Here is a 12522-nt window from a genome sequence, read left to right on the forward strand (position 1 = left end):
AAAGAGAAGCAATACTGACAAGCTTCAGCTGGTCACTGTTAAGAGAAGACAATGTAATTACTAGGTTGCAAATAATACTGGAGGAGGTCACAGTTAAAAGGTAAAGGCAAAACTACCCTGAAGGGGGACTTACCTACTCATGTTCAATTTTGAAAGAAATATTGATTTGGAACCTAAATTTTCTCAAAATAATCTGCCTTGCAATAGACGATAAAGAAATAAAGAACAGAAAGAGGCTTCTGACCCATCCTAATAAGGAAATTGAGACAAAGGAATAATTTCTTTAACACTGCACAGAACTAGTGGCTGGAGCATGTTGCCCAGAGTGTCTGACACCCACATACAGTCTGCCTTCTGAAAAACATCTTTGATTACATATCTTGATTTATGTAAGGAAACCATGTTCTAGACTTGGTGTTTTACTGTATCTTTTCCTCAGGCATCCCATACCTTCATGTACAAGTGCCCTTCCAGCTGCTTTTCCTTCTCTGACTGTGGCATCTTGTGGTACTCCAGGTGCTCCACTGATGTGACAGGAGGCAACCTTGTGCAAAAATCTGAGGGTGCCTGTGGAGCAATGGAATTTCCTAGCTGTAGATCCATAATAGCACTTCGGAAGGTCTTAAGGCCAGCTGCTTTTCTGTAGGGATGTCTCAGGTAATTCTCACTTGACTAATACAGGAAATACCTTTTTAAGTAAAACGGAAGGTTAACTAAAGAGTGATCAAAAGCAATCATTTTTTTCTGCTGCAGTTGATGACTGTGATTACTGGTCAAAGGTAACGGATCTAAGGGTGGTTGTTGCTTCTACAGAACACACATATTGAAGTTCTGAGTTTGCCACTTACTGTTAATACAGATTAGACTAGCACAGTTCTAAACCTTTGTTTCCATCGGTCAGCATTTATATTGCATGGTCTTTAATGACGACTTTCAGTGATCCTAGGTGTGGCAGGATATAGTGTGAAATTGGCTCTTTAAATTTAGCAGTTGGAGAAATAGTGAGCAACATACAGCAGGGGAAATACAACCAACCTGCACAGAGACCTGTGTCTGCAGTCTGAAATTGGTGAGTTCACAGCTGAAGTGTGCAGGAGAATCTTGGTGGATGTCAGCGTGATAAGGATTTTGCTCATGTGTGCAAGTGGCCTTTTGTGTTAGATACATTTGCTCACTGAGTTGTGTGTAATGTCCTTCACCCTACTTTTCCAAACACAGTTCCTAACTCAAATAATAGCTTTCTGGTTCCCTTAATCGTGACTAATGTTCCCCTATGAGTTGTTACTTGGCATGGAAACTATTAAGACCAGTTAGATGGCTGCCTCCTGAGGCCAGCCAGCAGAGTCCCTCCAGTCTCTGGGCACCCTTTGGCCACCAGTAGATAGTATTGATTGCCTCACATGCTACCCTTCCATGCTGTGCTTTGGCTCATCCCTTTGGCCCCTTTTACAGACACCTGCGGCACTCCCTCTTTTGGCAGGTCTTTTTGTACTGTTCAGCCCACCAGAACTGAGCATGCCGGAACTGCTGAAAAAGTTGCCTTAAGCAAGTAAGCCTCTTACTTGGTACTTACAGTCAGTGCTTGACTGTCCCAAAACATTGTCCTGTCCAAACCCACAGCTAAAGTTCTCTGTCCAGGTGCTCTGAATTCCTGGCATTGGTGGTTACAGGAGCAGTCTCACTTTTGGCTTTGATAAATGCCTTGCATGGCTGTTGCAAACGCCTATTTTGGCCATTAACTGCATTACTCCTTTCTCTCAGTACTTGGCCGACCTGCTCTCCCACACTGTCAGAACCTGTTGAATGTGCCACTGCCCTAGCTGGGATCTTCTGGAAGTGCAGCAAGGTTCACTCCTATTTCTTGAACCTGAGACTGTGGTTTCATGCTCTTAATTTTGTGACAACCCTTAAAACTTTATCCAGGACTGTCACATGCCTGGCAGGTTTTCCCTGGAAAGGCAAAATTGTTCTGGTTGCTTCTTTAAAACTTCTCTCTGCTCTGATGCTTGCAAGAAACCTCAACCAATACTGCTGCTTACCATGCTGTCTTGTTTCTGGGGACAACCTGATCTGTCTAGTTCTTTGCCTCTGCATCACAAGCATCCCCAGCAAGCCTACACACCATGTTTTTGTTTGGATGTGTATGTCATCCAGGATGCTGGTATCTGGCTGAAAACTGTCTCCTGCATGTACAGTAATACAGCTAGCGGGAGGAGAAGGGAGTCGTGCTCCTTACAGCTTCTGTGGGAGTCCCCAGTGCTGCTCTTCATTTGACTAAGCTTTTTTCCTTTTGCATCTCCTATCTCTTATTTTATAGATCACTCTCAGAACAGTCTCTTCCCTCTTCAAGCTGTGAACCTTATGCATGCTGCTGCTGCTGCTTTGCTTCTTCATGCCCCGCATTTCCTTCCTTCCTGACTCTGACCTTCTCAGTACCAATCAAGCAGTTGGTGATGGTCATGTTCCACCAAATGGCTGGCTGGCATAGAGGCTTTTGTAGAGATGCTTAAACCTGCATTAAACATGTACCTTTTTTTTTTTCTTTTTTTTTCCCATTTTTCCTAAAATCATAACGAGTCTAGACCCTGCTGCCTAAACTGTTCCCAGTTCCAAGCAAGTTTTTTAATTGCTTAGAAAGCGTTATGTTCGGTTTTCAGACCAAGAAATGTGGCAAGGTTGACCTCAAGCTGAGCCAATAAATACAAGATGATGTCTCCTTCTAGCTAATTAGGTTATTGACTGTGATTAAATAGCCATATGGTTCATCTTGCTTCAGTTAATTTGCTTTCCTTCTTTACTTCTGTCTTTTGAATCAGGAGTTCCTCTCCCATAAGGATCCCTGTTCCGTTTGTGTTCCTTCCTTCTGTGTTTTCCTGCTCATATGATCCTTGTTTGTATTGACAGCAATAGAGAGGACATGTCCAGAGCTTTTTACTTCTAGAAAGCGGTGTAGACAGCAGTTACTAATTCTGCACAGTAAATTGTGTACATCTGTCTGCATGTTGTTTAACTGGTAGCAAAAGAGAATGAAGCTCACCTGATACAGTGGTAGAGATAGGAAGAAAGGTCAAGAGCTGTTGGACTTTGGATACATGTTTAGTATGTTAAGCAATACTTAGCAGTAGAAAGGTTTGAAATAACATGAAGATTCCTGAATCATTGCTAGATGTTGATATCTGTGTTGCTGCAGCAGAGGCAGAATTTAACAGTGATTAGGGAGGAGGTGGGAAGACTCACAGGAAGTGCTGAATGATACTGCATAAGGAAAGAAAGGAAGCTTTTGGGCTTTCTATTTTTGAGGCAGGCAAATTTAGTAGTAGAGGCTGGGTGGGAACCCATGCCACCCTTCCTTTTAAGCCTTTAAGAGGTTTCTATCTATGGCTGCTAGGGAGGGACAAAACCAAGAGTTTTGCCTTTGGTCTCTTTTAACAAATTCCTTGTATTATGCTGTTGCACTTGGCAACTGATGAAGTAAGGGAAAGGGTCACATATTCCTGTGAGAGGGTAAAGCAAGTTTCATTGCTAAAAGCCTGTTTTAAAAATACAGTACTTGGGAGACTACCCTGGCATCCTGGAAACTGAGCCTTCATGCTTTTCCATTAAGTGAGTGTGTGTGGACAGCGTGGTTTAAATGCCTTAATTCTACCACTCTGCTGATGAACCTCTGCCCAAAACCTTCAAACTTACCACAGCTAAACTTTTTAATTTGAATTTTGGAGCAGGTTTTTGTTTCTGTTCTTGTAATTGAATAACTTAAGGGCAGTTGCTTTCAAACTCTTTCGATTTATTAAACTCCAGCTGTTTTTCAGTGGTTTTGCAGACCCTGTCAGAAATCTCATTGCACGTTGCTGTATAGCATGTTTTATTTATTTTTCTGAGTTTTTGAGACCCTTAAACTGGTCTTAGTGTCTTGGAAGAGGAGAAGATGCAAACCGCAGTTTGAAAACCTGTGTATTAGGAGGCTTGTTCTGGATGTGACAGTTTATTTCCAAACAACCTCAAACAAAAAAAAACCCAAACAAACAAAAAAAACACATTTGGACTATTTTATGTTTTGGGGTTTTGTGTTTGCTCGGGTTTGGTTGGTTTTTTGTATTTTTTGTTTTTAATCAGTGAAACTAATAATTTTCCCCATTCAAAAACTTGAGTGTCATCCCCTCCCCCCCCCCCCCCCCCCCCCCCGAATAAAATCATAGAACTTTAATTTATTTAAAGTTTTACATTCATTTTCCTTATGGTGCCAATTTTTTTTTTAACTCTGCAATTACAAAGCCTGTAAAAATGTTGTGGTGGAGTCATATAATGACTTGATTCTAAGATCTGAAATTTCAGAGTAACCATCATTACAGCACTGCCAACACAGTTTTGAGCAGCCAGCGCTGTGCTGGCTTGAGTCAGATTTCAATCAATAAACCAGAGGTGAAAGGCGCTGCTGCTCATCCTGTTTGAGAAAGCCCTTTTCTTTATTTATCATTCAATGCAGCTGCTAGGATTTCTTCACAGCACATGAAGGTTAAGTGTCAAAACAACAGGCAAGTCTATTCTGCATCATATAGCTGAAACTGTGGTTTTGTGAACAAATTCTTAAGTGCATGTAGCCATTGAAATAGCATTGATTTGGGTTTGGACTTGAATGGTCAGCAAAGTGCTTTTCAACCCTTTATTGCCCATGAAGAGCCTGGCAAAGAAATCTGGCAAAGCTTAGCTAGGCTTAATTTTGACACAGGCGGTTTTCCTGTGGTTACTTAGACACAGAACTTTCAATGACAAAGTGAGCTGTTAAAATCTCTGTTAGCGTACTGGGGTGCAGCTAATTATCAGTAGATAGAAATGCATTTTTGAAATGTGATAATCTGTAGTTTAACCTGTCCTATCAGTTATGATGGATCTGCCATTAATTTCTACCTTTTTCCCCCCCTTTTTTTGCCAACGTTAAGTGGCTAAAAGCCAAGGTAAGAAGTGTTATTTCTCCTTTGACCCACAGTGCCTCATGTGACTGATAGTAGAGGCTGCAGAGCCATTAAAACTGAAAACTAGCGCTCTCTTATGCTCTCCTCTGCTTTCCATAGGATATTTAGATTAAAAATGCTCTAGTTGATTTTTTTTAATTTACAGTGTTTACAGTGTGTCAATATATCTGCAATACATTGACATCTGCATTTATACATAGATACATTAATTTCTCTAACACATGTAGTGCTTTGCTCTGAATTCAGTAGATGCCTTCATTCCCTTCACTTACATTTTTTGCAGGAGACTTCCCAGACAACCTGAATGACTCTGCTAGTCAAATAGCAGGGGCAAATTGAGACATTCTTGCCCATGCTGACTGTATTGTACTGTCGGTGTTAAAGTTTTATTTCAATTATTAATACCCAAATGGAGATGAACAGAAATGTGGCTTCCTTTTAAAGAAAAGAGGATATAAGAGATTTGTGCATGAACCTGTCAATTGCCTACCTTTCTGATGTCTGTTGTAAATTAATAGCAAAAATACCATTAAGCTTGTATTTAGACTCTGTGTTTACTGCTGTCTTGCGTGTAGCTGAAAACTTGCTGTTTGACAGCTGTCTGGGAATTCTCACTTCATATTCTTACACTTAAAAAAAAAAAAAGCAGCTGTCAATAATAGAGCTGCTCTGTTATAAAAATAAAATCATGTTTTCCCTTATTTCAGCATGGAAATAACCAGCCTGCAAGAACTGGCACCTTGTCAAGAACAAATCCGCCTACACAAAAACCACCAAGTCCTCCCATGTCAGGCCGGGGAACTCTGGGGTAAGAATAAAGACTGCTTGGTCCTGCCTGGGTAATAGTTTTAATTGTGCCAGTGTTGGTGTTTCTTAAATACGTGGATAGATGGCAATTCTGATTTTCTTCAGGAAAAAAACCATAATTACATCTTCTGTATAAACCCTTTCAGTTGCATTAACTCTTATTTTTATTATGACCCTTTGAAAGAATGTTTTTTTTTTTGTGGTGGAAGGCTTTGTTGTACATATGGGTAAATGAGGGGGTGGTTGTTATTTCCAGTTTTGGGGGAGAAATCCTTAGTAACACAAAAGAATATCAATGAGGTTTTAACTTCAGTGGGGGAGAGACTTTATTGTGAAAGTTTTTGTCTACTCATTTTTCAATATTATAAGAGGAATGAAGTGTCTGTTTGGTGCCATATCTGTTTGCATTATCTAAGCAAAATTAGTGGCATTGTGAACACATTGGCAACGTTGATTCTTACAGGCTTGTGCACTTCTATTTTTATGCTTAAATGAGGAAGGATTTTGCTATTCCCAAGTGCTTCTGTGAGCAGAGTTCCCTGCTGTAGCATCTATTTTGCTGCTGTGGACCTGTGGGTAATGAAATCTGCTTATCTTCATGTGCCAGCAAGTAGTTTTGTTGCTAGAGAGCAAAACATTAATGCTTGAGAAACTCAGAGCACGTGCCATATGGTTTTGTATGTCCAACTGTGCAACATCTTCCAAAAGGCATCCTGAACAAGCCCGTCTTACCTATTTGTCACTCCCAGTCTTTCCTTTATGCTGTGAGGGACTGTGGCACTGTAAAGCTGTGGCATGGTTGTGTGTCGGGGGGAGTAATTTGGGTTCTGCTTACTGCAGAACAATGTTTAGATTACTTAAAGAGAAATGCAACTTAAAAGAGTTCGGTGGCAGGTTCATTCTGTTATTTACTGCATGGGGGAAATATGCCAAGCCAAATGCTGCTGACCTCTCCAAGTGCCCATACCCGTTCATGAAGCAAACTTTCAGGCACCTTCCCTCCCTGATAACTGTTTGCTCTGGAGTCTGTATTTTAGAACTCCAGAGGCAAACTTTCAGGCAAGGCCTGGTAACCATATGCAGAACAGACTTTCAGGAGACAAAATTCTTACAAAATAAAAAATTTAATGGAGCAGAATAGCAGAAGGGCTGGCTTAAGCTGGGTACCTGCTCAGAGGTCCCCGCAAGCATAGAAAACTACAAACTTCTATATCTTTACAGGTCATTCATACCATGATTCAGTCCAATAGCAATATTTCACTTTGAATCTTCTTGCTTCTCATTGGATCTTTTTTTGTCGGATTCCATGTGGGCCTTTGTTTTGTTCAGCAGTAGACAATGTTTATGGTCCATAGCCTTGCAGATACTGTTTTGTCTGAATAAATCCTTTTTTCTCAGCTAAATGCAAAATAGGTCTTATCTTATAAGTGTTCAGTGTAGTTTGTAGTTGCTTTTGGTAAATATGAGCAGAACTTTACAGCTTAATTTTAGAAAAAACAGCTTACTAAGTAACATAAAGCAAAGAATATATTGAAAATCATACAACCTTTATCTCTTGAAATACTTAATTACATTTAGTATGCATCTACTTAAGCTAAGTTATTACTATATTGAACTTGAATTGGGCTCATCCACTGACCTGTGAGTGGTAAAAACAGTGCCATACAGCTCTCTTATTTAGCAGGCAGAGATCAAAGTGGGCTCATCCAGGCTGTCATATTTGTAGAATAAAGTGGGTGACTCGTAGTCAGATTGCATACAGCAGGAAAGTCTGCACGACCCTCCCTGCGCCCACAAGTTACCGGTGTTCAGTGTGCTGTTCTGCTTCCTTGTGGGTCTCCTGGAAGGAGATTTTGGCCTGACTGTGGTGCAGGCCCTCACCTCCTCTGGAGCCTGGACCAAACTGCTGCCAGTTTGGCTGTAGGGGAATTGAGTGCATCCGCCACATTGTGTTGGCTTCAGGTATGTTGTCTGAGAGAGGTGGTGAGCTGGAAAAATGAGGAGCGATGAGATGGAACAGGATGGCAGACGAGCAGCAGAGGTCAAGGAAAATTAGAAGCAGCAACTCCTTTTGTCAAATACTAGCTTTTTTTTTTTTTCTTTTTTTTTTTTTAATCCTGATTTGGTGTTTTGCTGCTTTACCATGGCAGTGTTTGTTTCCCTTTCTGCAGAGAAATTACCCTGGAGGTTTCCTCAGCATGTTTTGTGAAAATTCCCATTGCTCAAGGGCATGCAATCAGTATTCCAATTGTCTCTCTTATCCCAGCTGAGAAAGAGTAGTTTATCAGCCCTGGCAAGCTGGGTAGCGCTTTCATGTCCTACGCTTGCTATTGAAACAGCAGTGTTGATGTGCTGGTGAGCTCTCTCTCTAATGCTCTCCCCTGAACAAGACAGAGCTGTTTGGTTGCCTTAGCTGATGCCTGATAAGGATTAATCAGCTGAATGTCATTTCCAGATGAGCTTGACAAGAGACAGCAGTTGGCTGAGGGGGAGGAATAATGTGGGTGGGTAACAGAGATTTCTATCTGCCCTTCTTGTTCAGGAAGCCCAGCTCTTGTCTTGAGCATCCGTGTTCTGCCAAAGCATGAAATATCATAGGCATGACTGTTTCCCTAATATATGCAGAAAAAATTGCTAGAAACTGCAAGGATACTACTCTTCTCCCTTTGATCCAGAAAACAGAGAACCATGTAAAATCAGAACTGAGCTTGGTGTGTAACACAGGCTGTTAAGCATGTGCTCTCTATTGTGCAGCTTGTCCCTCTGAGGCAGGACTAGCTGAAGGAATATGGTGGGGATGGAGTTCTGCACAGAAATCATGTGGGCTGAAAAGGGAAAGGGGCTGCAGGAAGCAGGAGTCTCCTCACTGGACCCAGGAGAGACTGTGGAAAAGCTCGGATGCTCTGGGTGGAAGTGTCACAGGAGGAGGAGTGAATTTCTGGAGCTGGATGGAGGGAGTAGCCGTTGGGCCTTGAGGGTGCTGGAGCAGAGCAAAGGCCTTGGGCTCCCTGGACCCTTCCTGGTGGCACTGGGCATCACGCCACACTGCAGCATGGAGGGACAGCAGGGCAGGGAGCACCGGGCAGTGTCAGGAGGGAGGGTTCTCCTCTCTGGGGCTGGCAGAGAAGCAAAGGGAAGGAGTGGACTTGAGTGATGGAAAGAAATTGGTTTTGACTTCTCTGGTGCTTTGGAGTTTGAGTGCTTCAATGAAGCTGAGAAGAGCAAAGGAGAAACTGAGGCATGGCTGAACCTGAGGGTGTAGTGGGGGTTTGCTTTTGACAAGATTTTTAATTGTCCAGGCAAAATAAACGGTACTGCAGATCTGAGTAGTAGTATTGCCAGGGCCTTCCAGGGTAGAATATCTTAAAACATTTTCAAGGTTATTTCTGTTGGAAGCATATTTAAAATCTTCCTTGGTTATCATTTTATTTGATGGTATTTAGAGCTCTATCTCTTACAACCGAAATACAAAGTATATTTATTTTTCCCATGACTGATCTCTTTTGGCAGATCTATAGGTGGTGGCAGTCTGCATATTAAAATCATCTGGAGTTCTTTATGTAGACAAACTAATTTACAAACACCACAGTGCATGCAAACAATTATGGTATTTCCACTTCTCTCCTTTAGAGGTTTTAATAGTAGAATGTTGTAGTTAAAATTTAGTGCTGTTGCATTCCATATTGTAAAAAGGAAGTCAATAAGTCTCTTAAAATACCAGGAAGCTGTGTAACTTATCAGCTCAGTTAAAACCAGTAACTGAAGAAATGATTAAATGCCAATAGTTAAGTATTTTTGGTTTTGCTTAGCTGGTGCATTGCCAAATTCCATGCCTTGCAAGGGATCTCTTAGTTACTGGTGAGAACTGAAGAGCTCTGCAATTCAGTACAATAAACACTCTGTTCTTAAGGCAGTAATGGGTCTGGTAAATAGATCTCGCAAGATCTGTGTTATATTTCTGACTTGATGCAGTCTGCTAGGTGACTGTGGGAGTCTCTGGGCTTCACTTCTTTGGGCTGGAAAACTGAGACAATGAAGCTCATCCAAGGCACTTTAAGATCTGCCTAAGTGATATGAGGTTGCTGAATTACTGTGTGAAATGATGCTGCTAGGAAGAGCCTTGGTGATTGCAAATGTAGCTGTGAATCTTGCAGCCTTACTCCTGTCTCAGTGAGTTGAATACCTTTAGCCAAGAATACTTGTTTGGAAAGCATTTGGGGGGGGTGGGGAGGAAGGGAGGAAAGATGATATTGTTACAGTGGAAGAGCTGCTCACAAACACTGTACTGAAAGGTAACTCCAGAATGTTACACAGATGTTAACTATTGTATGTTATGTGATTCAAATAATATATTTTTGGTGGTAAATTTACTTCAGGCTTTTTTAACTACTTTATGTGCTGTAGGCCAACTTGTATGGATCTGCATAAGAGCACTTAAGAGAGTTGAATGTGACCTGTCTACCCTGCCCAGTGGAATTCGTTTCATGTACTGCAATGTGGGTCACTGTGCAGTGATCTCTTATGAAAACTTAAGGAAACAAATGGCTTCACCACTTCATTCATTTATCCTTTTGATCTTCTGCTCATTTATCTGTCTTTAAATCTTTTTTTTGTTGACCAGACGAAATACTCCTTACAAAACCCTGGAGCCAGTCAAACCGCCAACAGTCCCCAACGATTACATGACCAGTCCTGCCAGACTGGGCAGTCAGCACAGTCCAGGAAGGACGGCTTCCTTGAACCAGAGACCAAGAACACACAGGTAGAGTGTTTTCTCACCGTAACTCCTTCCTGCTTGGCATGCTCTTGCTTACTAAAATAATGGAAAAGCTTTGAAGCTTTGTGCCTGTTAGCTTTTTGTTGAGAGGCAAAAGGTGAGTTATTCTGCCACTCCGCATTAACAGAACATGACTGTGTTGTTGACTACTCTAGCACATAAAACTGTTTTCATACTCTATGGAAGCCTCATTTAATCTAGCAGGTTCCATAACTACAGGCCTTGTTTTATATAATAAATTTATTTTGTTCTACGATTTCTTTCCCAAGAATAAGCAAAACTTTAAAATTTATGCAGTTGCAAGGTAGTGATGGGTCCTACTGGGTTTGAAACTGCATTATAAACCTTAGCCTAAAATAGGTTTTTATTGTTGTTGTTCTCAAGACCACTAATTGCAAAGGGAAATTTCTGTTGGTTAGAAACACCATGATTAAGGTAGTCTGAAAGAGCTGATTGCTTTCTTTTTACTAGAACTTAATGCTCATAATCAGTGCTAGCATAATAGAAGCAGAAAATAAAAGCTATTCACAGAGCAGGTATTGGCATCAACCACTTGTTTCCACGTGCTGAAGGGCTTTGAAAGAGGAGTATGTGTTTTGAGTGAGAAGGGCATTTCAGATTGTACCTCGTTGTTTTGGGTTTTTTTTAGTGCCATTTTTTTTTTTCTCGAATTGCAAGGCTTGATCTTTCTCTGAGCCTCTTGAGTGAATTCAGTTTTTTCAGTTTGATTTTTATCATGGGCTTCAAACTGCAGGGGAAAAACAGATTAAAGAATTCAATATAGTTAGAAGTAAATGTTAGCTTATTTTTGAGAGCTTCATTCTTATTTTTTTTTAAACTCCCAGTAGGCAGTTAAACATGGTAGGTCACTAATGGAGCTTGAGAGAGTATTTTGGACACAGCTGATCATGAGATACTGTCAGAATGTAATAATTCCTAAATCTGGCTGCAACCAAGATCTTGTTAATCTGTTTAGCTGGCTACTGTGAATGCTTCCTACTCTTGTCTCACAAGATTTTCTTTTATGTAGACTGCAGTTAGAAATTCAGCTGCAACCATGGTGACAAGATCAAGGTCTTCAGCATACAGAACATTAATTTCGAAGGAATTATCTTGGCTTCCATTTCACGCCACTGATTTTTCTTTTTGTAACAGTGTTATTTTTTCAATGTATATTTGTATGATTTGGTCTTGACTCTTGACAGCACTGATTTGTAGCTACCCAGGAATGGTAAACAAACTGTAGCATCACTGAGTATTCTTTAATTAGCATGGATGGTTTCAAGTGGTGTTTTGACTTCAAAATATCATGAATACTTAGTTCCCGTTATATTATCCGTTTAATACATGTAAATTCAAGCCTTGGCCTAAGCAGTGCTCTTGGATAAAAATAAGGACAGCTTATGCCTGAACCTTGATTCTTTTTCAGCTATATACAGAAATGTACAGAAACATACAGAAAATTATCCACATCACACCCCATCACAATTGATTTATCATAGTTGTTGTCAGTTCAGAAGTTCTCAGTCTAAACTTCTGCGGTGAGTGGAGGAAATGTTCCTTCAGCTAACAGTATAAATAATCTTAAATGGTGACTTACAGTTTAGATACTAACTCGTCCATCCCTAGCTTATTACTTTAAATTATTACAAGGCACCAAACTATTACTGCAGTTGTTACTCCATTACCTAGAACTGGTATCATTGTTTACCTTTTTATTTTTTAAAGCATTTAATTACATATTTCATGCATAGTGATGTTTATCAGCTTAGCTAATTCCATTTATTAGGGGTTTCATGCATCCAGATTTGATTGTCTGTATGTAACTGTAGGTGGAGACAGAGGCATTTTATAGGGGATTTTTCAACAGTCTAAAATTGAGTTAGGCTAGCAGAGCGTGCGCAAAGAGTGTGACTGTTTACAGGCATTGGTAGGAAATGCTGTGCTAATACTTGTGTTTTTCTTTTC

At 40.6% G+C, this 12522-nt stretch overlaps 1 protein-coding gene across 15 annotated transcripts in view; it reads left to right on the top strand.

Moving 5' to 3' along the window:
• Positions 1-12522, top strand: part of ABI1 (abl interactor 1) — an 82630-nt gene that overhangs the window by 57062 nt on the left and 13046 nt on the right. For 8 of the 15 annotated variants that reach the window (XM_005513805.4, XM_005513795.4, XM_005513798.4 and 5 more), the window contains exons 4-6: positions 4938-4952; positions 5678-5778; positions 10399-10539. In XM_005513805.4, coding sequence (XP_005513862.1) covers positions 4938-4952; positions 5678-5778; positions 10399-10539 — 257 coding nt within the window. The remainder of the gene's footprint in view (positions 1-4937; positions 4953-5677; positions 5779-10398; positions 10540-12522) is intronic. The other 7 variants (XM_005513796.4, XM_065050689.1, XM_005513799.4 and 4 more) reach the window with 1 other exon arrangement.

Source organism: Columba livia, chromosome 2 (genome assembly GCF_036013475.1).
Source record: "Columba livia isolate bColLiv1 breed racing homer chromosome 2, bColLiv1.pat.W.v2, whole genome shotgun sequence".
Lineage (NCBI taxonomy): Eukaryota > Metazoa > Chordata > Aves > Columbiformes > Columbidae > Columba > Columba livia.